Below are 27,583 nucleotides of genomic sequence, written 5' to 3'. Positions count from 1 at the left end.
TGGCATTCAAAAGGGGAATTTCTTTATCTCCCTCCTTTCCATGGTGATTTCCTTTTTCTCCTGTTCCATCCAGCTCACATGCCACGGGCAAAGTTGGCCTCAGAAACTTCAGAGAAGCCAGCTGGCTGTATGTGAGCCCCCACATCAGGGGATCCTGCCGACGTAATCTACAACAACATGTTTCTAGCTTTATTTGTATGTCTCCAGTATCGCAACTAGCCAAGAGCAGGCCTAAATGCTGCAGTGTTCAGCGTGATTTTGGCTTCCTCTGACAATTCACTCTTTCACATCATCCATTAGACCTATGAAAATAATACAGCATTTCCCATTAGTAATCTCTCCCACTTGTGATTTCTTTTCTTCGTGGCCTGAGGAGTTGAAGTACGCAGATACCCCACAAAAGGCTCTCCAGAGCAACCACCATGAATTCAGGAAAACTGGCCCTCAGCCCATCTACTTTTCCTGATTTTGAACAGTTCCTATTTAATTTCTCTCCTGGCTGCTTTTCCTTTTAAAAATGCTTATCTTTTAAGGCTAAAGACATGAAAACACAATGTTCCTAGGTATGAGAGGACGCACTCAAGTCTGCCTGAAGCCTGCCTCAGGCTAGTCCTGCACAGACCCAAGAGCTGCCCACAGGCGGCAACAACATGGTCAGAGCCACAGATGGTTGTAAGCAGGCACCACCAGAAAGCAGCTCCATTTCATCTTACTCCTAAATCTTAAACTAGGAGCAGTTTTACACATGTGGAGTAACTCACTGTAAATGCGAGTCACTTAATTCAAATCCGGAAGGAAGCAATTGCACACCATAAACCAAGTTCTGCAAGCTGTGAAACTAGTACAAGCTAATGTCTTACTGGATGGTGTCAGAAAGCTCTTGTGAAGGTCATCTGGGTCTGTAGGGTCTGGCATATATTGTCACAAAACTTAAAGATACTCCATAGCTTTGATATCTTTACCTTTCTCATAAATTTAACTGATATTGGTCAGCAAATTCAGAATGTAGCCAGACAGGCACATGTACAACCACATAAAACATGACCAAATAATCCTTTATTCTACCAAGAAACTGAGCAAAAAAAATCCATAGAACTCAATACCCAAACCAGGCAGGTTTCCAGGACTGGACCCTGTAAAGATTTACAAATCAAAAAGTGAGAGGTTACAATGCCTAATTTTTAGTCGCATGGATTCTTTCTTCTTACCTAACTTGAGGTATTCGCAGTACAGATGGCTGACAGCAGGGATAACTGTCAAAATGGCCTTTGTAGTCAGCGGAGAGAAACAGCAACTCTTAGCCTTAACCCATTTCTAAGAAAGTTATTAACATCAATCAAATATGTCATGCTTGAGAAGTGTCCTGATAGTAAAGGCTCAGACTAAGCACCCCCCTTCCCCTCCAGTCCCCCAGTACCTCAGGAGACCACACTATTGAATTTCTATTTTCTTTCTATCTTCTATTCTATTTTTCCATCTTTTCATCTTCTATTCAAATTTCATAGGTACCAGCCTGTAATCAGCTAGGTTTACAGAATCGCAGAATCACAGAATGGCCAGGGTTGGAAGGGACCTCAAGGATCATGAATCTCCAACCCCTGCCACATGCAGGGCCACCAACCTCCACTTTCAATACTAGACCAGGCTGCCCAGGGCCCCATCCAACCTGGCCTTGAACACCTCCAGGGACGGGGCATCCACAACCTCTCTGGGCAGCCTGTTCCAGCACCTCACCGCTCTCTCTGTAAAGAACTTCCCCCTGCCATCCAACCTAAATCTTCCCTCCCTCAACTTAAAACCATTTTAAGGAGATTAAGGAGGTTGTGGATGCCCCATCCCTGGAGGCATTCAAGGCCAGGCTGGATGTGGCTCTGGGCAGCCTGGTCCGGTGGTTGGCAACCCTGCACATAGCAGGGGGGTTGAAACTAGATGATCATTGTGGTCCTTTTCAATCCAGGCCATTCTACAATTCTATGATTCTCCACCCCGAATCCTATGGAGAGCATGCTTCAGTACTTTCTCCCAGTAGTTAGAGGAACTTCTCTACCTGATAGCCTAAACTTTCTGTACCTATGTATTGAAAGTTTAAACCTTTTTGCTCTTGGGATAATTTGTGCTTTAGCTTAAATAGCTTTCCTTCATGTTTCCTTTTCATCTACCTTCCAGGAGCAACCACACTGACTCTCAGGCTCCATTTTGCTCAGCCTTCTCATATGCATGGTTCCTGAATCAGACTCCTCTTCACCTCAAAAAATGTACAAGGAAAATCCCCTGAAGTGGGAAAAATGTCTTTTTAGCTTTGTTTATGTAGTGATCCTTTATTTTATTGTTCCTTCATACTTGTGCTCTGTCCTTTAGTTTGGCCTCTGCTTACGTGGGCATTTCACAATGAGAGAGAAAAATGTGTTAAATACTCAGAAGCAGAATTGTACAAGCACCACATGGGGGATTCAGGGGTAAGAAGAGTCTCTGAAGTCACTCTAAGTTCCTTCCTGAAAAATCATATGGTTGTCAGATTGGGCAAATCAGAGATGTCCTTCTGATTTCCATATTTCTTGGGTTCTGAAAACCTAACTGAAGGGCATTAGCATTTGGCTGCCGTACTTTTAAGAGATAAATTACAAATGAGAACATTGAGCACATCTCAGAAATTATGATATTTCCTTTAGATATTTGATATTCCATACAGCCGAGTGCTGCCTCAAGAGTGATGAAAACTTCTACTGTATGCTTGATTTATGATCTATTTGGAGATAAAAAAAGTGCACTTAATACTTTCATTTCTTTGTTTCCTCCTTTTTTTTCTTTTTTTTAATAACCAGGCCACAGTCCAGGAAAAAAAAAAAGTAAGTTTTGCGGATATATTTATCGACCCTTGCATTGTGATTTAGTAATATACATCAGCTGGTACTTACTCTCACATAAATGAAAACCCGATGAGGAAAGATATTGAGCACATGTTCTAAAATAAGTATATGCTTTAAACATGCTATTAAATTGCAGTACTTGTCTTTCCTCATTTTCTGGATTTTTCCATTTCCTTTCCTGGAGTTTTAATTCCTCTGGGGCATATAATAAAGTCCTTACTCAGACAAAACTACTTTTCTATTTACTTTATGTTGAAAACTGCATGAGACAGTAATATTCTCGAGACGAGGAATTTCTTATCATTTAGGTCTACAAAATAAAATAGTTTTTTCATAGATTCATGGAATTGTTGAGGTTGGAAAAGACCTCTCAGATCACCTAGTCCAACCACCAGCCCACCCCCATCATGCCCACTAGCCGTGTCCCCCAGTGCCACATCCACATGGTTCTGGAACACCTCCGGGGACACCGACTCCAAAACTTCCCTGGGAAGCCTGTCACAATGCTTTGTTAGTCTTTCTGAGGCAGTTTCCTCTTGTCCTATAGCTGATATCTGAGAGAAGAGGCCAACCCCCATGTCACCACAGCATCCTTTCAGGTCGCTGAAGAGAGTGATAAGGTCTCCCCTGAGCCTCCCTTTCTCTACACTGAACAATCCCAGTTCCCTCAGCTGCTCCCCATAAGACTTGTGCTCCAGACCCCTCAAAGCTTCAGTGCCCTTTTCTGGAATGCTCCAGGGCCTCAATGTCTTTCTTGCAGTGAGGGGCTCAAAACTAGGTGCAGTACTTGACACAATAACTTTTGAATAAAATAATGTAAAGTTCATCATTCTTTACTTGTAGGAATTTTCTTAAATTCCGGAGAGGAATTTAAGAACCCTTCTGCTTGATCTCTGATGGCTCACATGCACCAGATTTCCATACTGTTCATGTTTAAAAATTACAATGAAAGCAGTCCTGATCCTGCATGGAGGCCACTCTTGTGGTTTCAGTACTCTCATCTATTCTGTTCAGACAATCACACACTTCGGAAGAGAAATTCTCTTTGATTACTGTCCTTTACAGCATTTTTTATTTATTTATTTTTTTCTTACTTTTTTTCAAGAAGTTTTCTCTTGTGTGTGCCTTTTCCTCCACACTTAGGCCTTTAGCTCACCCTGTTGGTTAATGGGCTGCAGGCCTTTTCCAGTGTCAAGGAAATAAGTTAACGTCATCATGTCACGTGCCATCTCACATTGGTTGTTTTTTTTTTGTAATTGTAGTTTCAATGGTCCCTTCAATACTGATGAAATTTATAACAGGCCAGGAAGGCTCCTTTAGATTAAGCTGTTTTCTGATGTACTAAAGGACAATCATGAAACATTAGCCATGATACATCAGCTAAATGGATTGAAACTTTAACACAAGGTGGATGACCTAGAGCTGGAATTTGGTACCCTTTCTCATTATTACTCTGCATGTATTTGCAGTTTATTCACTGGGAATACTTGTGAGACACAGTCACTGTGATTAAGAAGGTCAGATTCTACCCCTATTGACAAAAGCTTATTTTAACACTATTTCTTTTGTACAGCTTTTGCTTTGACTAGCAAGCACTTCATCAGGTGAGTCACCCCCTTTCACTGGGTCTAAAGCTTGCACAGTTTGATCTGTCAAGATTTATGGGCGTGTATGCATATACCCCATTAAGCTACACCACTGAAGAGAAGGATGCAGTGTTGGAATAACAGGACACTCGCTGTGAGCAAGTAATATTAGAGTTGTGCTAGAAACACATTGTAAGCATGCTGGCAGAGGAGATGATTCCTCTGAAAAGGGATCAGAGCTGGGGCTGATATTCAAGCAGCTCTTTTTGGAGTAGAAATCAGAAGCCTGAAAGTGGTGTCCCAGTTTCCCAGGCAATATAATGGGGAAGAGGGCCACACTGGGGGAGGATTCACAACCCAGTGGGAAAGATCTGTTGCCTCAGTGTAGAAGGCACTGGGGCTCTGTATTCCTATCCTATATGTGGCACGTGTAGGTGTAAGTAAGGCTTGGTTTGAAGCCACTTTCTCCTCAGAACTCCTGTAGGACATGCATTTCTCCTGCTCACTCAGTAAGCAATCCAGGCTTTGGCTCTTGAGTGCTCAAGGCCAGAATCTGTGGACTGGGAAAATGAAGGAGTTCTTCCACCACTCCTCCTTTTTTTTCCCCTGCTTGTCTTCACTGCTAGTTCCTCCTTCATCTATGGGCTGATTCAGTAATTTGGCAAGAAAATAGCCTCTGGCTTTTATTTTTCTGATTTAGAGAGTTGAAGGAACTTCTGCAGGAGTCTCACCAGGTCAGATAGCAAAAAGCAATTGGCAGAAGTGTCTAACTAGGAGCAGGGAATGGGTGGGGGCTGGCAAGCTGGCATTTGCCAAGCCAAGGGTGCAAGTGGGAGCAGCCCTTCACCACTTAGGGTAAGCAAGTGGTAGAGTGGACATCAATGAGCTTTAGTCTGTTGTGAGAACACACCTTTCCCCCCTTAGGAGACCTGTGAATCATCCCAGCTACTCACAGCTACTTCCCTGCATGGCCTCACAAGGGGCAATTGTCAATTTTGTCTCATACCATTAGAAATTGATTTGGGAAAGAACACCTCCACCTTACCCTGATGACTGAGACAGCATTTTTCTGAGTTCAAAAAATATCCTCACAGATATACAAAATCACATAATTAAATTGAAGCAGTTTAATTTTAAATTAAAATTCACAATTTCTTTCTGGAAGGTTGCAAAGCCAACCTAAATGCTGATCAGTTCTATTTTATTTCTTGTCAAGTCTTCCTTTCATCTCACACTGTGAACCAGAGAAATGCCTGAGTTTTTCCCTCAGACTTTGATCACCACATTACCATGACAACAGTGTATTTACTGTAGCTATAATGGATGGACTTCAGATGTCAACTGGGTCCCTTGGAAGTCCATGGGGAGCTTTTGGTCTCCTTATACCGCAGTAAATTAAAGAATGATTCTCTCAACTGAAGAGGTATCTAACAGGTAACTCGTATTTGCTCTCAAATTCCGCCTGCTCTGCCAGCAACGTGCACTGCCTTCCATCAGTCTTAAATCTACCAGCTGTTTTAATGATTTGGGAAAACAGGTCAAACTTTTATTTATCGGTATGCTTTGTGCTTAGCTGACTGAAGACCATAATCCAACAAGCTAATGCATCATTCTGACAGGATGTGATGCATGGACATGGTGAAGGTTTTTATTGTTACTGTTTATGTTACTATTTTTTCCAGAGCATTACAGCCTTGCACAGCAAAAGAGAAATGTGTAAGGCTTTGTTTTTACACAGTTCACAACTAAAGGATGGTATTTTTGCATGTATATAGACTTGGTGCATAAAAATATACAATAGAAACAAGACCTATCATGCTCCTGAAGACATTGATACATGGAGTAATCAAGTCACTTCACCAATAAAATAACCTTTCAGCTCGAGAACAAGCTTTATACCTTATTGAATTACAGATACAATACAAAACAGCACATGTAACTCCTGATCAGGATGCAAGAAACTTAGTTACAGCAAGTTTCTTAACGTTTATGTTTTCTTACATTAAGGACTTGATGTACAGATAACAAAATCCATTTTGCACAAGGTTCTGCAAGGAGTAAAGTATAAATATATATACAATTTTTCAACAATGCCTGTCAATCTGCTCCTAAAAAGTGCAATTAGAAGATCAGAAACCTAAGTTAAAAGCCCGTTTGATCTCAGCAGTTTGGCTACATACTGACAATTTTGGAAATAATTCATATCAGAAAGAACTGTTGAAGCTTTATATAGATCTGAACATATAATACTTATATTTTATATTATACTTAGATATGTTTCAGATACAAAAACAGTGCACATTTCTTTAAAATGAAATTGTATCAGCAGTCATAAAGATGACTCTAGATTCTAGTAGAAAAATTATTAGTCTATTAAAACCAGTTAACATTTTTTAATTTAAAATCTTGAAAAGCTAATTTAATCATACCAAAACATATCAGAAACACTTGAAAATGAGCAAGAAAGTAGTACTGTGTGCTCAGTATTAATCATTTCTCAGGTATGTTAACTTCAATATACAAATACCAGATTTTATGGAAAATTGAATCTTTTAAACTACCCTTAAAGCTATATAAAGTCTTAGAAAAAGTTTGTAGGAAAATATTTTTCAACTAAACTAAATGCATTTTTTTTCTTTGACCTGCCTCGAGCTTGCTGAACCACAAAGGACCCCTCTTTAAAACGGACAAAGAGGGCCAAAGTAGTCATACTACTGAAAAGTTGTGAAAAGAACAGAGCAAAACAGGCAATAACATTGAATGGTCTCATTGCAGCCACAAAACTCTGCATGATAAAGGCAACAATTTTGTCACGCTGGAGTTCAAAGGAGGCAGCATTTCATAGCAAACATGCTTTCCACTGCTTGCTTGGTGCAAAGTAGATCTGAACCCAGAAGACATTCATTCAAAATACCCCAAAGTGAAGGGAACCAGCCATGACCCATAAATATGTGTTGTATGTATGCTGTTCTTCCAGACTATTTTTTGGGCCTGTCAGTAGCCACAATAATGGAACTGGACAGTGCTGCTAGTGATGGTAGCTGTTGGTCATTCCCATTTCCTATCTGCATTAGATTCATTGACTCTGCCCTTCGTGACCTGGCAGTGTTGTGCATAAAATTCTCTTCTTAGCCCTGCTTTTGTGCCTTGCCACTTGAAGACAGTAGATTTTGGAACTAAGAACAAACCATGAGCGTAATTACCATTTTTTCCTCTTACTCCCAAAATAAAGAAGCAATAATTTCAAGAGAAAATGGAGGAGTTTCTCTACGAAAAGCTTAGCTCAGTAAATGATTCTACAAAATGATTGAGATGAAAATCTGAAGTCTTGAGGGTTTTACTGAGGGTCATGTATCTGGCTGCAGGAAATGTGAATTTTACTCATGGCTAGGCTTGTCAGATCTCCCACACCTCTTTGCTTTTCTAGGGAGTGACCTGGGTATACTGCTTGCCTGGAAGACTTGCAGCATGCCTCCAGCTAGGACAACTTCTCTCAGCCACACAGAACTTTCCCATAACAAAACCACTTGAAGTGAAATTTTCCAGTCTGGTATCTTCCTTGAGTTACAATTATTCCCGATTTCAGCCAAAAGAGTTAAAAAGGAGAGGTGGTACATTCTTAAGAAATGTTTCAACATCTTGCTTTGCAGGTGTGTGTGGCCTTTGCAACAAGGATATCCTGTTAAAAACCAACTGGAACGACAACATTTAATAAAATTGAAGTTGCCACCCTGTTACATGGAGATCAGTGTTGTCACTTCAGAATTCGTTCAGGCCAGGATAAGTCAGCTTTGGTGGCACAGAAGTGCTCCCATGCTTGACCTGTCCCCCAGTTTAAGCCAGCAGTTGTGCAGTGACTCAGAACTGATTGGGAAATGCCAGCAAATTAATATAACTTAAAATGACTGGTAACAAGAAACAAAACAAAACAAAAAAATAAAATGCAAGCATAGTGCAATCATTAAATCATTAAGTACTGAATCATAATGAATATGCAGGAAGTGAATAAATTAAAATCATACAGGCAAAGTTAATTGCACTATTTCCTAATTTCTGAGCGCTTGACTTTGCTTCCACAGTAGATAACATTTAATGCAGCTTCTGGGAGCATGTGACTTTGCACGTGAAAATCCTCCTTACTGGACATTGTTGTGACATTTCCAAAATATCATCAGACTTCCAGCCACTTCAGCTAACAAGCTCTGGCAGCTGCCATGATCACAAGGTACGGATGCAGGTAGCAATAAGGGGAAGCAGCAAGAGGCAGGAACGAGGTGTTCTTCCTATGGGCTTTCTGAGTGTTTGCTGGCAGCAGAGAAGTGCTAAGTTTGCCAGTTTTCCATTCCAGGTGCGCAAGTGAGCAAGCAGCCCCTTCTGTCCCTCTGCTCTCCAGCTCTTTCCACACCTCAGACCCCTCACTCAGTCCAGCCTCACATCTGCTCATCTCTATTTCTGGCTTTCCAAGTCTCAGGTACTTTCCAAAGAATTCTGTGCATTACTCCTTGCTTTCTAATCCCACTTCCAGTCTTTGCTCAGCCCGAAGAACTCCTTGGCTTCTCTTCCAACCTCCTTCTCCCACTGTGGTGCATGGAAGTTGCCACCCTGACCTTCCTCCTCCCAGGGTCAGGTCCACATCTGTCCTCTTTCCAACTCTTTTCCTCCAGTTGGCCACAGAACCCTCACTTTGCCATATCTCATAATGGGGGCTCTTTCTCCATCCCTCCCCTCTAGTTTCTCTCCACTGCCATGATCTGTAGCTCAAAGCTCCTGGTCTTCCTTGCTCCTCATTTACTCTCTGTGTTCCCTCTCCTACTGGTCATCATTTTCTCACTGTCTTCATCTCTCCACTCACCAGCTTCCTGCAGGACAAAACACAGTCCCATTTATCTTGTCCTCCAGGACACTCATGAAAAAATATTCATGGAACACTGTAAGGTGACTTAAACCCATAGTAGCTCCAAAGGAAGTCCTGCTTCCTTTCCTTGAATCAACCACCAACATTTGTATATCTGTGCCATGAACCAGTTTAGGAAAACACAACAGCTGAAAATTAATCTATTCACACACAGAAAAGGTTAAATTTCATTAAGATCAGCTTCCTGGTTTTGCCTACAGCTCCTGGAAAAGGGAAATAACAGAAATGAGTATTCAAATTCAGGAGTGGGGCAGGATCTTCTTTTGCAGTAGCGGTACATACTCACTAAGGCAAAATTAAAGCAATCTTGCAGGTATGGCTTTAGTACTAAAGGGTAACATTTGATAAAGCAATGGAAAATTGGTCTTAAATGGAAGAATTTCCTACGCTGACAAGCTGCCTGAGTTCATTCCAGAAATGTCTCACAACTTCTCAGCTATTGCTTTCTTTTCTAAGAAAATTATCTTGCAAGACAGTGGTGTTGCTTTCTGGTAAAGTAAGAGGAGTTTCACCTGAATCAGAACTCTCCAACAGAAATCTGGAGACTAGCTGGGAAACAAAACTAGGGAGAAACATCCAACAAGTTATTAACTCCAGATTAAAAAGCAGAAAAAAGGTTGGCCAGAATGGAGTCCCTTCCTACCTTGGAATCCCTGTAATCTTTGAAAAAATACATGCTTCTCAGCTCCCGTGCTACTGTGATGACTGCTCCCTTTCCACTCAGCCCATCCCTGTTGCAGCATACGTGTGAGTCAGAGTGGGGAACTAGTCAGCCTTTAAATATGCACTTAAATCTTTCCATATTCAGGAGAAGACTTAGATAAAATTCTTAGCAAATGGGTAATGAAAAGCATGTGGCTAAGTGTTTACCTGAATAAAGTTGCTTTGTTGGATCTGTGCTAAAATGTCAAGCGCCCATTAGGCACGCTCAGCATCTTCCTCAGTGCTCCCGCACACACAGAGCCTCTGCCACGGTAAAAGTTGCCTTCCCAAGGGGGAATTTTTTTTCCCCACAGAGTAGCCCAGAAGGAGAGGAACCTTCAGATCAAAGGTAATTCTTACTTCTCCCTTACACCCCTTGCTTTCCCAGACCACAGATCAAAGGGAAGGTCTAGAGACAAGGAGAAAAAAAAAACTTTCCTAAGAGAGCCATGAGAGATTCCCCATCTCCCATGTGGCTTACCAAGCAGCCTGTAACACAGTGAGCAGCTGTCTGTGCCACTTGCTTGGAAGCTCACCGACTGAGAGATGGAAAGTCACCGAGTGCAGGAGTCAAGTTCTTTATCAACATCTCTTCCTTCCGAGCTGCTTTGCAGATTGTCAGTGTGCAGGAGGGATTTCAGAGTGAGCGCAGCAAGCTCACCTTTTCTCCTACGTATGCAGGCTCAGGAGGAAGCAGAATCATCTCCAGTCCGTGTGATTGAAGAAGCCTTGGATACTTTGGCTAGTTGGCCATTATTCATCGTACTTGGGAGACCAAGTTGTTTAAGCTGAGACTTCAGAGAGTGAAGAAAAAATGTTGCACATTTTACATTATCTCTTGAAAATATGAAAGCTTGCTGCAGTCCTTGGATACAATATTTATGAATTGGTCTTTCAGCCAAATCCACTTCTGCATAAGGATACACAGCTGCCAGTACCAAGAAGTATGGTACTTCCCAAATATATCTTTGCCATTTTTAAAATCACTCTAGAGGCTTGAAAATAGTATTTCTTTTTTGTAAGTTAAATCTCTAGGTCTGGTGTTTCAAAGAGAGCCTGAAATTAGCCAGATTTTTGTGTTTGTTTGTTTGTGCACGAGAATAATTGATTAAATCAACACAAGCGTAACTGATTATACACTCTAAGAACAGTACTGAGGAATTCAGCTGCAAAATGAGCGGCATTGTGAAGAGCTATACAGAATTTTTATGCTTGCATCTCATATATGGAATCCCCTCTCAATTACACACTACCAATTTTGAAATGTCTCATTACCTTACACCACTGGATATCCAGATTTTGAATGAACTTAACCTGCGTTATCAAGACAGAATTTTTTTAGATGTCTCTTTAAACTTTCTCATGAAAAGGAAAAACCTGAATAGAAGAACATTTAAATACTTATGACTTACAAAAAAATATCATCTTTCTTTCATTAACCAGCATGATGACCCTGCAGTAGTTTCACGGTGGGAAAAAATCTGCAGAGAAATATGGCAAGTCTAATGCCAATTATGACTTTGCAAATACATATATCATAGACCAGGCAAACAAAATGTGAATTTCAAAGTTAAACACTGAACTTATATCCCTAGGTACTCTAAAAAATAACCTATCTTGAAAAGAAATTGAGAAGACTATCAAATTTCATATTTGGTCAACAACAATAAATCTATTGTTCAGATACAGTTTAAATCATCCATTGGAAAAAGACAATTTTGAGCAAAGGAAATAGCAATTGCATTAAAGAAGTGATACCTTTTTAACTGGCATTACACTATTCATTTTGCCTGTAGTTTTTAATACATTTTAGGTTCTCCAGAGTAACAGAAAATTGGACACCATGTAACAATATTTGTAGCCTTTACAAAAAGAGAAAATGCGTTTGCTTATTTGAGGAAGAATAAGCAACTTTAGCATTATGCCTTTTACATTAAATGGAATGTCTGGAGGGATCCAGATGCTAAGGAACTGCAAGCTGGTGTCCTTACTTCTAAATTCTATTCTATCCATCAATTAGGCACACAGTCATTATTTACTTCACAAGCATAAACGGGGTCTTTTGGAAAAGAATTTGAATATCAGTTCAACTTGCAAGAAAATAACAATACTCAGCACCTTCAAAAGGCTTCTGTCTTAAAGTCAAAAATAATTAATAGGTAGAAGCAAGAGAATGGCATTGCAGAGGTACCAGCAGGGACAGGGCATACAGGGAAGGTGCAAGAGCAGCTGGAAGCAACACTCTGCAGTGCACAAGGAAATGCCTTATGAGGCTCAGCCACCAAGGTGGATCAATACCCAGAAGAGGCTTCACCATGTCTCCTCTTTCTGCCAGAGTCACTAAGGCTGGAAAAGACCTTTCAGATCATCCAGTCCAACCATCAGCCCACCCCCACCATGCCCACCAACCATGTCCCTCGATGCCACATCTATATGTCTCTTGGACACCTCCAGGATTGGTGACTCCACCACTTCCCTTTGTAACAGCGCGTTCCCCTGCTCGGTGACCCCCTCAAACACATGGCTGTGAACGCACCCATCACTGATCAGAGCCTACACTTCTCTCTTAGGCTGCCCTAGTTTGCAGACAAGAGAAGTGATGCACAAAGGCATTATGTTTGTGGTCTAAGCTCATATCATTGCGCAGTATAATTATAAATAAAATCTATCTATTTTGAGATTTCCAGTTTTGTTGCCGTCAACAAAACCCTTTTTACACTGACTTTAAAATCCCGAAGTATTTTCTTCTGACTGCAATACTGTGCCAAATATTTTTGTCATTTCAAAACCCAATTTATTGCTAAAACCTTGCATGAATGCTTCAGAGGAACTTTTAAGATCTTGCCAGAATACAAGGAAAGATTACTGAGATGGATTTTGTGCAAATAAATCTCTGTCTAAATCACCAATCTTATAAACCTGTGCATCACCCTAAGGTAAGTACATGGACATAGGCATCTATATGTTGAAGTGATCTAAAAGAGACAGTGAAATTCCTTGATACGTGCAAGATCTACAGCAACTCTTTACAGTACTGTAGTCAGTGATGGTGGGGATAACGGAAGAAGTGAAAGAGGGAAGAAGAAAGGAAGAGAGGAAAAGGGGAGAAGCAGAACGTACCAACTGAAGTAAATTAATAAAAAACAAGGTCCTCTTGAAGAAAGCTAAAGAGTAAAATGAAGTAAAAGAAGGAGAAGGAACAGATAAAAATTTTTTTAAAAGTCAAAAAAAAACCAACAAAAAAAAGACAAAGTTTAGTGCTATCAGAAACTCGAGCCAGTAATCTTTGTCAAGCCCTTGATTTCAGTGGGAGTTTTGCCTTAATGAGAACAGTAGGATAGGCACCAAATGCAGCTTTATTTCTATACTTGAATAACAGCAAGATACAGCAAGATATTGTATTGTTGAAAAAGACTGTGCATTTTTGAAGAAATATGGATATTAGGGGCTAGGCAGTATAAGTGTAATTGCCACAACCAGCTGGGAAACATCAGTGTGCATCAGCTTACAATAAAGCCCTTCATGCTGTAAGAAAGAGAAAAGATGAAAAAAGGGACTCATGTCACCTTGCAAATAACCAAATTAAAGGTCCAGAATTATTCCAGGAAAATTTCCATTTACTTCAGTGACAGTTCTGAAAACAAACAAGATTCTCCAGTCCTTCTTATTAAAAAAATAATACAAATACAACAGTGAATATGAGTGACCTATTTATTTTGTATCTGCATTGCTCTTGCTGAAATTGTTGGAAATGCACCCATGTGGTTCACACAAGTATTCTTTGATTAGGCTGTTTTCAGGCAGAAAGACTGAGAAAGTGTATTCCACAAATATCGCACCGATATAGCAAAAACTAAATCGGAGAACAAAATACTCTTCTGACCTTGGTAACCAAAGATAAAGCGACTTTTAAAAGCTAGATGCTCATCTGATGAACGGGATGAAGATTTCGGCTAAGTAGTGGCCTTAATGGTCCATGAAGAAATCGTATACCTTTATAAATCATAAATTAAGGGAGCTCTCACTAGAAGTGTAATTGGGCTGTGGGTATATCAAATGTAAAGCCTCCAATTTAAAACCTTTTACTGTTTTAGATGTCAAAACCAGGAACAGGAAAATACCACAAGTAAAATCTGTGGAATTACCAATACGAACAACAAGGCAAATATTTTGTATGAGAACTACAAATAGCAGAAAAATACCCTGATTCCACCTGATCACATTGTGCGCACTAATAATACTTATTATCTACAGGACTCTGCAAGAATATCAATCTTATCCATGCTGCATCAGTTCTCCATGACTCTCAATGAGAGTCATCCCACCCAAATCAATAAGTCCAAGATGTACTCATAGTTGGATTCATTCTGCTGATCAGACAACGGGCAATTCTCAGGTATTGCAGTCACATCCACCTGCTGATTGAGAGATTACAGGCGGGAGCTTCCTTGTTAAAAGAGTCCTCCAGTTTAATGACTTGACACACCTAAGGGTGAATCAAGAGAAAAAACCTCAGGTTGGCTCATCAATGACAAAAAGATAAAAAAAAAATCAAACTCAATTACTACTGTTTGCAGGACTAAAATTATGTTAAAGAAATTCATTGCCATCTGTATGCTTGTTAAAGTTGATTTTCTTGTTCTGGTTTTCTTCCTGACAATTGAACAGTATTGTCTATTTTTAAAGAAAATAAAAGCTGCTTGAATAATAATTTGCTTTTCCCAAGATAGAGAAATCATAGTGATGGACTTTAAGAATGGTTACCGAATTAGAAACGAGAATGAAAAACAAGTGTTTTCCTGTTCAAGGTTTTCACTTTAATGAGTTTTTATTTTCAACTCGATTGAGTGCTGACTACAGAAAACTCAAGGCTACCAGGACATTAAGCTGCTCAACCGACTGAAAAGTTTGATGCTGTTTCTAAAAAGTGAAGCTTATCTGAGAAATGAAATCAGTGTCGCTGCTCCAAGATAACTCTTGGGAAGAGAAGTTAATATGGCTTATTAAATAATGTTAAATGAGATCCAGCAGGATCCACAGAATCCAGGCGTGCTCTTGGAGCTCCTGCTTGCTCCCCAGCTGCTTATGCAACACTGCTCTCCTGCTCAGTGTAAGGGCCTGCCATTCGGTTACATAAGGCATTCCTAAAATACATACAGGCACTCATACAGTTCAGTTACACGCTGCCTTTGAGTTTCTTAGCAGCTAGCATAGAGGAATTTCAAGAAATGACCACAACGACTTGCACACTGCTGAATTTCAGATTGTTTCTGTCATTTTCATACAGCTAGTTCTCATCTAGAAACTAGTGGATAACAGCAGCACAAGCTACGTGTAAGTACTTTGACCACTGCTTAGGCACTACAGAGGTTTTGGTTTGGAATGGCTGTGGTGTTCATTACCCAGGGCTTTAAAATCTGCCTTTCAGATGATTAAGAAAATTCTGGTCCAGCAACCAGTAGCCTATACAACACTGTTTCTTTAACCAGTGCCTGAGCACTGTGGATAGGTGAAGAAAATGATTGTCCTAAAGATTCTCCCATTCTTTGGTCAGAATTTACTCTCTAATGGACGGATAAAACTAATGACAGCACTGCCAGGTCAGGAAACAAGACCATTATGCCTCAAACCATCTTTCTGATTCTGGGCAGCAGCTAAGGCTGGGGCAGGCTGTGTGAGTGGGACAGGCATTGGAAATACAACAATCTTCCAGCAGAGATTCCTTCAGCCAGGCATTGTAGCTCAGCATTCAGTGGCTCTTGGCGGAATTGCTTCTGTGAATGTAATTGCTTTCTGAACCCACTTGAACCCAAGGAGATAAGACTGCCATCCTTGGCATGACTGCATAGCTAAATAATAGGACACCAGGGAGTGAGCTTGAGCCCTATACCCTGCTTTTCCAGCCCTGCATAAGCGTCAGCTCATACCCCGCTCTGCTCTGGAGCATATCAACCAGTTTTGTCATACCAGCTCTTTCCACTCAAATACACCATCACAGGGCAGGAAGGTGCAAGCCACCACGAGCTGCTTGCACTGGAATCCCCAATGCACCTCATGTAGCAGAGCAGGCGTAGCTGGAGGACCACCTGGCCCAGCCATGGCCAGCTGTGGTATCAAGGAGTGCATAGAAGAATACAGCAAATCAAATGTAGTATTTCCTCAGGATATTCACCAGCCTTCCAAGAATTTGTAGATCAAAGCTTCCTAAGCAAGAGGCAGTGGTTTTGTATTTAATAGCCGGTGATGGATTTCTCTTCCATGAACTCATCCAGTCATCTCATTAGCTGATGTAACCTCTCAGCATCCACATCCTGTGGTTAGGAGCTCAGCATTTGACCACACTGCTCGAGGAGCCACCTCCCTTTGTCTCCATCCCCATGACTGCCTGCTTCACCCAGTGCCCTCATGGCTGTCTCTGACAGCAGTCTCTCCCAGCTTGCCTCCTCCATGCATTGCAGGATTTTACAGATTTCTGTTTCCTTTCTTGCCAATCATTGCTTTATTAACCTTGCTGCTACTCATGCAGAAGCCACACTGTGCCTCTGATCACCAAACCCTGAATCTCCTATTCTCTTCCCCGCCACCATATGCTTTTGGAATGCATGAATCAACACGTATAATCTCAAAGACATGGGTACACCCATAGTTTCTGCAGTGAATTAATGGTTTTCTTTTTTATTATTTCCATTGTTTTGCTTAATTTTCTACACTCACATCTGTTGTTGCTTTGAAAGTTTTCCGAGTTGTTTATGGAAGATTTTATCTAACTTTCTGTATCTTCAGTGACTTGTGGCAATGCATTTCTGTGATTTTATTTTGGGTAACATATACTTTCTTTCATTAACTGTCAGTACGACATATTACATATGAATGCAAAACACATTACATTCACTTGACATGAGGATACTCAAAGAGAAAGAATGGTTTAGATGTCCAGGTAAAAGATGCTTTCTCATGCTGGCTCTTGTTCCATGTTTTGAAATAACTAAGAAGTTTCATACTTGAACTTCCAAATTTCCATTTTGATCTCAAGCCCACATAAACATCCTTCAGACTTTCTTCCCATATGACAGAATCACAGAATCACACATTGGCTTGGGTTGGAAGGGACCTCAAAGCCCATCCAGTTCCATGCCCTGCCATGGTTGGGCACCCACCAGCTCAGGCTGCCCAGAGCCCCATCCAACCTGGCCTTGAGCATCTCCAGGGATGGGGCACCAGAGCTTCTCTGGGCAGCTGTGCCAGTGCCTCACCGCCCTTTGAGTGAAGAATTTCTTCCTACTAGCCAAATTAAATTGACCCTCTTAGTTTAGAGCCTTACTCCTTGTCCTATCACTTACATTCCTGGTAAAAATTTTCTCTTCAGCTTTCTTCTAGAATCCCTTTAGGTACTTTTGTATTTTATGCACAGATCCCTAAGAACAGTGGTAAAACAGATGAACACGCTTTCCTTTCTGTCACAATCTGGTCAGCAAAAGACCACCTGTTTTACACAGACTTGTGCCCAAGCAGAAGAAGGTGAGCTCACCTCCCAGTACGGACCATTTACAAGGTTAGTTTTGGAATATTTCAGAGCTCTCAGCATGGAGCAGGGTGTGCACCTGCTGTGCACGCACTGCAGAAAACAATGGCAGAGCTTACAGATGAGGGAAAAGACAAGGAACAACAGGAAGGTGCTGAGCGCAGACAGCAAAGTGTGTGGGAATGCTAATGGATACTAACAAATGTCCAAGGTCACCAGTGGCCTAAATGTTGGGAGAGGTTTACTCTTCTGAAGCCACAGGTGAATTTTCAGAATGATGCCAAAATTAAAGGCAGGCAGTATGGAAGAAACACTGACCTCTGCCATGGTTCTTGAATAAGGGAACAGAAGAGTCTTCCTGTTCTAAAGTGTTATTAAACACGACATTTGGGTTGGACTGACGTATGCATCACGGTTTGCCTTTAAGGGAAGAAACACAAGAAATGAAGTATAAAAAGCATCTCTTATCCCTCCATCCCCAAAAGGTACACAGAATTTACGTGTATTGGTATAAGAAAGGTGTGTTCCAAAACCCCTCAACCCAATCTACCAAGATCCCTGGAGCCATGATAAGATAAATGCAAGGAGTAAATCATCTCTGCAGTTTCTCAAATGCTTCAGCCTACAGGGTCACATCACATCACATTGTCCTTCCTGCCCTGCAACTGTTTCATCTCTGAATTCAGCTGGTGATACATCAATATATATCATCCTGCGTGGCACATAGCAGCAGGTCCCAACAAAGGGTCCCAAAAAAATCCCTGTATAATGCCACTACATAAACAAATCCACCACCATCTCTACACTCTGCTTAAACAGTATTACACGGCATTTTCTTTTCAAATTTCTGTAATCAGTCTCAGAACAAGAAAGTCAGTCTCAGCTGATGCTGATTTCTGTTAAATTTCCAGCCTGAATTAAGTTAGCTAAAATACAAATATTTGCCTCAGCCTAGTTTCTTAAAAAGAAGTTGTAATAAGACCAAGGATCAACAGAAAGCTAAGCCAAATCTGGGAAAATGCCTGGTTTTCATACAGATAATGATCTCCCTACAAAATTCGCTATTTGAGTGCATCTGTCCTAAGAACCTGAAAGCAAAACATTGTTAAACACAAATGAAAGTTACTTAAATCCTAATGTCCAGCTTAGGAAGAAAAAGCAGTAAAGTACTCATAAAATACACATTTGAATGCCATTCTCAGTTGTTTTATTTTTACCACTTACCAATTGTACAGAAACGTCATTTGTTTGCTCTAAACTTACGGCTGTGCAAAATGTCCTATCCTTAAAGAATGCCAAGCTACAAACTGGAACAATCAGCTGCTGATCTTCATTTTCCTACTTGAAGCAAATACGTTACGATGCAGCATCAGCTCCATGATGACATACTCTTTTGTTTCCACAGGACTTTGCTGTGTTGATTTATTCTTAATACACTGAGCTATAAATTCTTCCTGTGGAAAACCCACATCAGCTTACTGCAGGAGTAAGAAGTAAGTGAGATGAATCCTGGAGGTCCACAGCACAAAAGCATAGTATGAGGCTTAATGGGGACATACACAGCTGCCATCCTGCCTGTGGCAAGCCCACAGCTAGAGGAAGGTGGTGCAAAATGCACGATGAGCAGCAAGAGCTGCTCCTCAGAGCAAGGAGACCACAGAATGATAGAATCAGAGTATCCTGAGTTGAAAGGGACCCATAAGGAGCATTGAGTCCAACTGCCGGCTCCACATAGCACCACCCAAAACTCAGATCATCACCAGACGGCAAAGCAGTTCATGTGGGGCAAAGTAGAAGCAGGGGCTGAAGAGCACAGAAGGCTGTGTGAGGGGAAAGATGAGAAGGACAAAGGAGTGGTAATAATACAATCCAATCACTGAAAGTTTGGAAACCACTGGTTTTGCAGTCCAAGATCTCTTGTCCCTGTCCACCACCAGACTCTCACCACGTGTTTCTGTTCACCATTCCTTCTCTCGGTCTGGGTTTTCCCCCTCTGTTTCCAGTTCCAGCCCTTCCTCTTCACCTTGTTGCCAAACTTTGCCATGCACCGACTCCACCAAGCCCTCTCACTTGATTCCAAGGTCCCTGCCTTTCCCTTTCACCACACCTTCATCACCAGTGCTGCTTCTCCCCCCTAATCCCACACTCTCTTTCGCCATGCATGCGAATGAAGCAGTTTCCCTTTCCTTCCCCACCCGGACTCCATACCAGCAGGCACACCCAGGCACTGCAGCCACAGCCCCATGTCCCCTCCTTCTGGTGCTCACCACAGCAGCAACATCTGGGAAGAAGACCTGCGCAGGGAAGTCCACTCGGCCCTCCAGCCACAAGCAGGAGAGCTCCCATCCTTCCCAGGAGGATGAGCTCAGTGTGTCATAACACCAAGAGCATCTCCAGCAGTGCCATAGGCAAACCCCCAAATGCCCACCACTTCCAAATTCTGGAAGATTTTCATAGGCTCAAAGTGACGCATACCCCCGTCACAAGGTTGATCCCGAGCCAAGTATCTTTTTCCTGCTCCAAAACACAAAGCCACAAGAATTCAACGGTTTCAATGAAAGTGTTTTTTTCAACAGAGCCAAAAAATGCGGATTCACAGAAAAACAAAGATCAAGGACTCCTAATGCAGGATGGAATATACCTAAACCATCTTTGTCAGATACGTGGTCAAAGAATGCAATTTCCTCTCACCACGCTTTCAGAAATAGCTGAACCATTTTATCTGAAACTTCCCAAAGAGATTCTGTCTTCAGCAAATACTCAACCCGGAAAATGTCAGCCTACTCTCAAGCCTAGCAAATGCATAAGCACCTGAAAGCAGAGCTTTGTATTAGAAAGCACAGGGTAATTTTAACTGTAGACAACATCTCTGCCTATGATAAAATAACAATACCTTCGAGTGCTGGGCTAGAAAATGGGACAGATGCAATTCTGCAAAGTATAACCTATGGGTTCAATGCATCACACAGGCAGGGCAGCACCTTTATGCGTGAAGGAAGGCAATTTTAGGCATCCCTGCTGGCTGCACGGGTTGGAGCAGGACTCAGCAGAGCAGTAGGGCCACGTCTGCGAGGTGTGAGCACTGCTAAATCAATGTCAGCACACAGCCTAGCGCCACGGAGGGATGCAAACCAACACTCACTCAGGGGTGGAAGGGAGATGGCTTCCCACTTCGAGATGCAGCCACTTGTTGAGCAGGCACTGAGAGCCTGGTTAGAATCATAGCGTCACAGAACGGTTTGGGTTGGAAGGGACCTCAAAGCCCATCCATCTCCAACCTCCTGCCGTGGGTAGGGACACCACACACTAGGTCAGGCTGGGCAGACCACGAGTCTGAACAGCCCTTCTGGAGACCTAGGGCCTCGAAAAGATTAAAGTTCATCTACCGGCCGCGATGCTAAGAGCCGCTCGTTATTTCTGAGTCACTTGAGTGAAAGTAAGCTGCCGCCCTGCCGACAGCTACAAAGCGCCGAGTAAAGTTTATGGATGAACGTGCTCGCTGACAAACCGCACGGTGACCGTGCAGGAGAGAACGAGCGCACAACTCCTCGTGAAAGAAGCGCCGCGCTGCTGCCGAGCGCTGCGTTCAGCATCCCCCCATCGGGCACGCTGCGGGGAAGAGAGCCGGGGCTGGGTGCGCGGCTACAGCGAGCACCGCAACCCCTGCTCCCGAGCAAACGTCCCACCGGGCCTCAAGCAGAAATCCCCCCCGACCTCACCGCAACTTTTCCTCCCCCGCCCCGGCGGTGATGCGATGACCCCGCACCGCGCGGGAGTTCCAGGGACGGCGGGAAATGCCCCGATCCCACCTCCCACCCCCCCCGCGGCGGGGTCCCGGTGGGCTCCGGGCAGGGAGCGGGCGGGTGCCCCGAAGTACCCCGAGGGGGCCGCGGGGCCGCGCGTTACCTGGGCTGCCGGTGCTGCGGGAGCGCGGCGGGGAAGCCCCAGCCGCCGCCGCCGCCGCCGCCGCCGCCGCTGCCGCCGCTGCTGCTGTCCGCGGTGGCCACCTGGGTGCCGGTGCCGCCGGGCTGGATGCCGCCGCTTCTCCGCTGCCTGCCGGTGCCGCTGCGGCAGCGGCCGCCGCTGCTCCAGGCGCGCAGGAGGCCGGGCTCGGGAGCCGGCAAACTCTCGGTCGCCGCCGAGGAGCCGGGGACGCCGCCCGCCTCGCGCCCGGTGCCGGGGCCGGTGCCGTGTCTCATGGTGCGCGGGGCCGCCGCATGCCGCGCTGCCGCCGCCGCCCCGGGCGCCGCGGGAGCCGGGCGCGCCGGGGCCAGGGGCTCCGCCGGCAGCGGGAGGCCGCCGGGAGCCCGGGCTGCCGCGGGGGGGCCGGGAGGCCGGGGGCCGGGGGGGCCGCTGGCTCGGGCTGCCGCTGGTGCATTAAGTTAGACGCGCGGCCGGGAGAAGCGGGGCGGCCGCGGGGGCCGCGGGGCTGGGAGTTGGCGGCGAAGTTGGAGCCCGGCGGGCGAGGCGGGGGCTTCCCCCCCGGCCGCCTCCATCCCCCGGCCACCGTCCCCCGCCCTCAGCCGCCGGCGCTGGGGGGCCGCGCCCGGCGCCCCGCGCCCATGGGCGGCCGCGGGCCCGGAGGGTAGAGGCGGCCGATCGCCCGCGCCGCCTTCGTCTGCCGCCCGCCCGCCTTCCCCGGAGCTCGGAGCCCGCGGCCGAGAGCCCGGCTGGGTGCGCGAAACGGGTCAGGGAAGGGGAGAGGACCCCGGCTCCTGGCTGCCCCCTCCCCGCCGCCGAGCGCCCGGGCTTCGGGGAGGGTCGGGCCGGGAGGTGGGCAGCGAGAGGGCTGCGGAGGAGCTCGCCCGCCCCGGCTCCGTTTGCACAAGTGCAGGGAATGTTCCACTGACCTACATATTTTTCCAAACATACGTGACCTTTTTTTCTCTCTCTCTCTCTCTCGTTCTGTGGGAGGAGACAGGCGTGGATCCAAGAAAAGGAGAAGCTGGAAAGAGAACGAAAGGGGAAGCAGGGGAAAAAAAAATAAAACCTCAACCAAAAAACCCAGCCCTGAATCAGGGATGGCTTCACAGCGCCTCAAGCAAAACCGGCTGCGGGCTACTGTACGGTCCGGAGCGGCATCTCCGCGCCGCACTGCCATCCCATATCCCCGCATCCGCATGTCCCCATATCTCTACATCCCTATATCCCTACATCCCCATATCCCCATGTCCCTATATCCCTACGTCCCCCCATCCTTCTATCTCCATATCCATATATTCCCATATCCCTAGATCCCTACACCCACATCCCTACACCCCCTATCTCTGATCCCAGGACCGTGTCGTTGGACTCCTGGAGGGGCAGCGTCCAGGTGCAGCCCGGCCCAGCCTCACTCGGCGGCCGGGGACATCCCCCGCCCGCAGGGGACACCCCACGAGCTCCGAGCAAGTCCCGGCCTCGCCGGGTACAGGCAGTAAGTCCCGATGTGGTTATGCAACGCCGTCCCGGCAATTAGAGCAAAACCTTGAGAGAGAGCTCTATTTTTTTTTTTTTTTTTTTTTTTTGCAAAGTAGGTCATTCTTTTTATTCCTCTCTTTGCATCATTTATTTTTTTCTTCTTTTTTTTTTTTTTTTTTTTCTAGTTCTCCTCCTGAAAAGTAGCCAGCCAGAGATAAGGAGCGTGCCAGAGCACCCTCCCTCACTGGCTATCCCGACAGCTAGGAGCACTGCCAGGGGACACAGGAGCTGGGCAAGTGAGTACTTCCAAGTCCTGTTTCCCTCATCCCCCTGCCACCATACCCAGTGAGTACGATCCCCAACGCATACGGGAATTATCACAGGAAACTGTCACACTCTTCTGCTGAGCGCCTTCACACCATCCTGTCTCCAGCGGGCATGACTAATGTTGAAAGGGTAAAGTTGTTTACTTTTAACCAAGATTAAATAGAAAACTTTGCAAAGCTCCTCCCTTCCGTTGGATGGAACCCAGCAGTTTTTCCCATTTGGAAATTGTCAAACAGTGGTTAAACAATCCTTTGGCAAACAAGTAGCACCCGAGGGAATAAAGCATCAGATACACGGGGAGTGGAATAAAAGAGATTGCTGTTCTAGAGGTATTTCTCTTGTGTTGAAGTATATAACACACATCTTCAAGCCTTGTAAAGGTAAAGAAAAGGACCTTCCCAGGACTACATATCACACAAAGTGATGTTTTGGTCCTGTTGAAAACATTCCAAAACCCTGCCCCAAAACGATCTCCAAAAATGAGAAAGGGAGCCCTCTGAGGACAGTGCCACAGTGGGAAAGGTAGCACGGGGACATGTATAAAAAACTGTGCCTGCACTGGGTTTTAATGCATTCCCCATGAATCTGTAGTGCCTTCACTGCACAGATGGGAAGGGAAACTGGTTAAGGTTTATTTCTTCATTCATCCCCTAGATTACTGGTATGTATTTGAGTTACGGCCAGGCCAGCAGGTTGGCTGAAGGCAAGGCAGGGTTTTCCCAGCACATACCTGAGCCTGTTGTGAAACGAGTTATCCATGTCCACAGACCTTCCTCCCATCCAGCCACCAATGGAAAGTAACTGGATGCTATCACTGCTGTGTTTGGTTTGGAAGCCAACCTAGGGACTCCGCTGGGTGCCACGTATAAGAACGCTGGGGTAAGAGCCCAGTATTCAACTTTAAGAATGAAATCGTTTTATAATCACAAAATAGTGGTAAATTCCTTTTCAGTCATCAGGAGCCTGCAATCCCAAGTAGCAATCCCTTTGTTTCAACTAGAATAGGCTGGCCAACCGTGGCAGCCCAGAAAAGATGCACCAGGGCTACCAATGGACTGCCACTCACCAGACAGGAGCCTCCCAAAGTGGGAGCTACAGAGAGAGTAGGAGATGACAGCAGCTGCCCCCAGGATGTTATTGCTCCACTGATCTACACCATGGAGCCTACTTTTGGATTGGTGGTTGTGTAGAAGGAAAAAGGGCCCTCAAATAATCTTCTTCTAATCAATGTGAATGGTGCCACAGTCACTGTGGGGGAGGGGAAGAGGGGACAAGGTGGAAAAGAAGAAAGGAGCCTCCAAGAAAAGACCAGTTTACATAGAATATGGTGCTATTCTCTGACATTTACAAGTAAGAGGGAGATGAACAAGGATTAATTTGATTAATATTACCCTTGCATTAATTAATGGACAGGACAGATAGATGCACTTCTGTAACCAGTTTTTGCAGACACTTCTGCAGAAAGAAGCCGTCTTTAGAGGATGAGCATTGTTTCTCATTCTGCAGCTTACAGGTTCCTGGGAGAGGGAGAGGCACAGTTATCACCTGGCAGCACGCCCCTGAACCAGGTGCCACAGAGAAATGGGAGCCAAATGCACCCTGCTGCTGCTGCCCCTAGTGCTTGAGGAGGATGTTTGATGAATCCGTGCAGCTAGGATACCAAGCTGCCTGTTTTCCTACATGGTTATTACAAAATAAGAGCCAATGTATTGATTTGAACTTAGCATAGCCTGATTTATTTTGAAGGAAAAAACATATCCATTCCAAAGGGTCTTCCTGGAAGGACTTAGCCTTATGTACAGCCTACCTGAGAGTTTAATTCTTCAGCTTATTCAAAAGAGGTTGTGCAGGTTTTCTTTAAGTGGTTAATGCTAGGAGGATGATAGAAGAAAGGCTAAAAAATTAGTAACTAAACCTTGAATAAATTTCATGTCTGGAAGGGTAGAAATTGTTGCTGGTTGTATAGAAAGCTCTGAATCTTACCGCTGCTCTTGTGGCCAAATGTCTGCAGCCTTCCTGTGAATCAAATCTGTTGTGCTGCACAAGCTAAACGTATGCACTCAGCTGCTGCAAAGCAATATGTGTACCAGCCTGAAGAGCCCAACATCGAGGCTGTGGAAATAATCATTTCTGGTGTGGGACAGACACGATGGTCACCTTACCCTCTGTTGTCCTTTGTTCCTGCCAGCCCACACATGACATTATGCTCACTTGTGCTGGGATGGGAACACACCTCACAGCCAAGTCTTGATCCAGCAGGACTGTGCTGGTTAATGTGCTGGCTGTACCTGGGAGAAAGGATCTGAGCTGAAATTAGACTGTGAAAGCTTGGATAGCTTTGAAACATGTTCAAGAAAATAAGTTTCAAACTGAAATCTAGCAATAAAGGATCTATTTTTCTCTGGAAGTTTCAGTGAGACAGAAGATAATGAAGGGTTGCAGTGCAACCCTTGAATTAAGAACAGCTGGGAGAGGCCTCAGTGCAAATGCAGCATCTTTGGTTTTACCTTGACTAAAGAAAGCAATGACATTAATGGTTCTGTACAAATATTTTAATTCTTGGCAGGTTTCAAAGACTTCTACCTCTTCCAGAAGCTCTAGGAAGGCGTAGCTACCATTGCCTTTCTCCTTACAGCAGCTGCCTGATCCCTTTCTCCACTGACTTCAGGAGGAGATGGGTTAGGCCTGTAGCTACCTCAGCTCAGGGTTCTGAATAATTTTTCCAAATTCTTTATTACATGCTCCCGCTATTTTTTTTTTTTTTTTCTGATTATTGTTCTTACTTACAACTCTGTTGGTACACTACTTAATGCCATTATTTCTCTTTGAAGTTCTTCTCAGCTTTCATTGATTCTCTGTAGCACTCTGTCTTGCACCTACCTTCAGCTCAAAATATTTAACACGGATTAGTAGAACTACTGAAAAATTACATGTGAAGTTATATAAACAACTGAAATAATACAAAAATCTTCAAACTTGTGGGCATATAGATTTGGCCTTGCATGTAAATCTTACCATCTATGATTTTCAAAAAGTATCAAGAAAATGTATGTACCTGGATATAGAAGCTTAACTTAAAAGCATTAGCTCAGAAGATTTCACTCCAAGATACTTGTAGCATACACAGCGAGATCTTTCTCATTATCTTCTCTTACACATGATAAAGGACTAGCATGACCACTGATTTTGACGTCTTTCATCTCCAGGGTGCAGAATTTCCCGAGTGCATCTGGTCAGGTGTCACATTGTCAACCTAAAGAATGTTGATCTTGTCTTAAAAATCCTTGGGCTGCCCCCCACCAGCTCAGGCTGCCCAGGGCCCCATCCAACCTGGCCTTGAGTGCCCCTGGGGATGGGACACCACAGCTTCTCTGGGCAGCTGTGCCAGAGCCTCACTGCCCTCTGAGTGAAGAATTTTTTCTTAACATTTGACCTAAATCTCCTCTCTTTTAGTTTAAAGCCATTTCCCCTTGTCCTATCACAATCAGGCCATGTAAAAGTTGATTTGTTTTCTATTTCGTGAGTGGCAGTGGGCTTCTTTGTGGCCCGTTCCTTCTTTTTTGTCACCATCAGCTTCTCTTTGTGAGATGCCATCTGCAGTTCTGCTTTCATTGTGAGTACGCTGCGATAGTGTGGAACAGCAAACACAACCCTAGCAAACAATTTCCCTATTGCCAGATCTGCTAAGGTGATTCTCTTGCTTTTGTGAAGTCAAAGCTTTGACTCTGACACCTCGGAGCTTTGTTAACCATCGGTGCAGGCTGATGGGGGAGGCTGTGCTGCTCTGCTCTCACAGAGAACTACAGAGGGGAGGGAGCAGAGGAAGAGAGAGTTATGGAGGTAAATATTGACTCAAAGAAAGAAGACGTAAAGGAGAATGTGGGAGAGTTGTAAATGAGCCAGAGAGGATGGAGAGAATTCTTCAGCAACTGTAATTAGGTTAGATTTCAGAAGTAATTGCAGTGTTCCAGCATCAGCAGATCCTGTAGGCAATATTTGCCCTCAGCTGTTCTTGCAGAGAAACAGGCAGGGCCTGATCCTGACGTCGCTTAGTAATTGTGCACAGATGTGGGCCTACCGCCCTGCTGATTTGCTCCCATTGACAACTGGAAATGGGAGCTGCGTCAGGCCGGGCCATTCCCAGCCAGACACAAACACAGCTGCATGTGTGGACACAAACACACAGTGCCTTTTGTTTCTCTTGTCTAAGTGGAAGAATATGCAGTTAACGGAGCTGCTTGCGAGGGAGTGTGTTAGCAACCTC

The 27,583-nt window shown here is 44.3% G+C and overlaps 2 protein-coding genes across 8 annotated transcripts in view; one reads left to right on the top strand and one right to left on the bottom strand.

Moving 5' to 3' along the window:
- The window catches only part of NPAS2 (neuronal PAS domain protein 2), a 99,425-nt gene extending 75,988 nt beyond the window's left edge, over window positions 1-23,437 (bottom strand). For 2 of the 7 annotated variants that reach the window (XM_085214070.1, XM_085214078.1), the window contains exon 1: window positions 21,499-22,521. In XM_085214070.1, coding sequence (XP_085070196.1) covers window positions 21,499-21,791 — 293 coding nt within the window. In that variant the 5' untranslated portion in view covers window positions 21,792-22,521. Of the gene's footprint in view, window positions 1-17,910; window positions 18,013-19,859; window positions 20,448-21,498; window positions 22,538-23,334 lie in introns of those variants that run through there. The other 5 variants (XM_085214085.1, XM_085214097.1, XM_085214073.1 and 2 more) reach the window with 5 other exon arrangements.
- On the top strand, window positions 22,526-23,622 carry LOC146545618 (uncharacterized). The gene is made up of 4 exons (XM_085214103.1): window positions 22,526-22,655; window positions 22,870-23,008; window positions 23,178-23,288; window positions 23,376-23,622. The coding sequence occupies exons 1-4, from the start codon at window positions 22,614-22,616 to the stop codon at window positions 23,432-23,434; spliced, it is 351 nt and encodes a 116-aa protein (XP_085070229.1). The 5' UTR covers window positions 22,526-22,613; the 3' UTR covers window positions 23,435-23,622.
- Window positions 23,623-27,583: the final 3,961 nt, after the last annotated feature.

The sequence above is a fragment of the Meleagris gallopavo genome, chromosome 1 (assembly GCF_905368555.1).
Source record: "Meleagris gallopavo chromosome 1, MGAL_WU_HG_1.1, whole genome shotgun sequence".
Lineage (NCBI taxonomy): Eukaryota > Metazoa > Chordata > Aves > Galliformes > Phasianidae > Meleagris > Meleagris gallopavo.
This window is presented reverse-complemented; position numbering and strand designations above follow the sequence as displayed.

Excerpts from the sequence above, each read along its gene's own strand:
- LOC146545618 (XM_085214103.1), top strand. The coding sequence starts at position 22,614 with ATGGCTTCACAGCGCCTCAAGCAAAACCGGCTGCGGGCTACT. Across the intron at positions 22,656-22,869 it reads AAAACCGGCTGCGGGCTACT|GACCGTGTCGTTGGACTCCT; the intron begins GTACGGTCCGGA and ends CTCTGATCCCAG. Across the intron at positions 23,289-23,375 it reads GGGACACAGGAGCTGGGCAA|GAAACTGTCACACTCTTCTG; the intron begins GTGAGTACTTCC and ends GAATTATCACAG.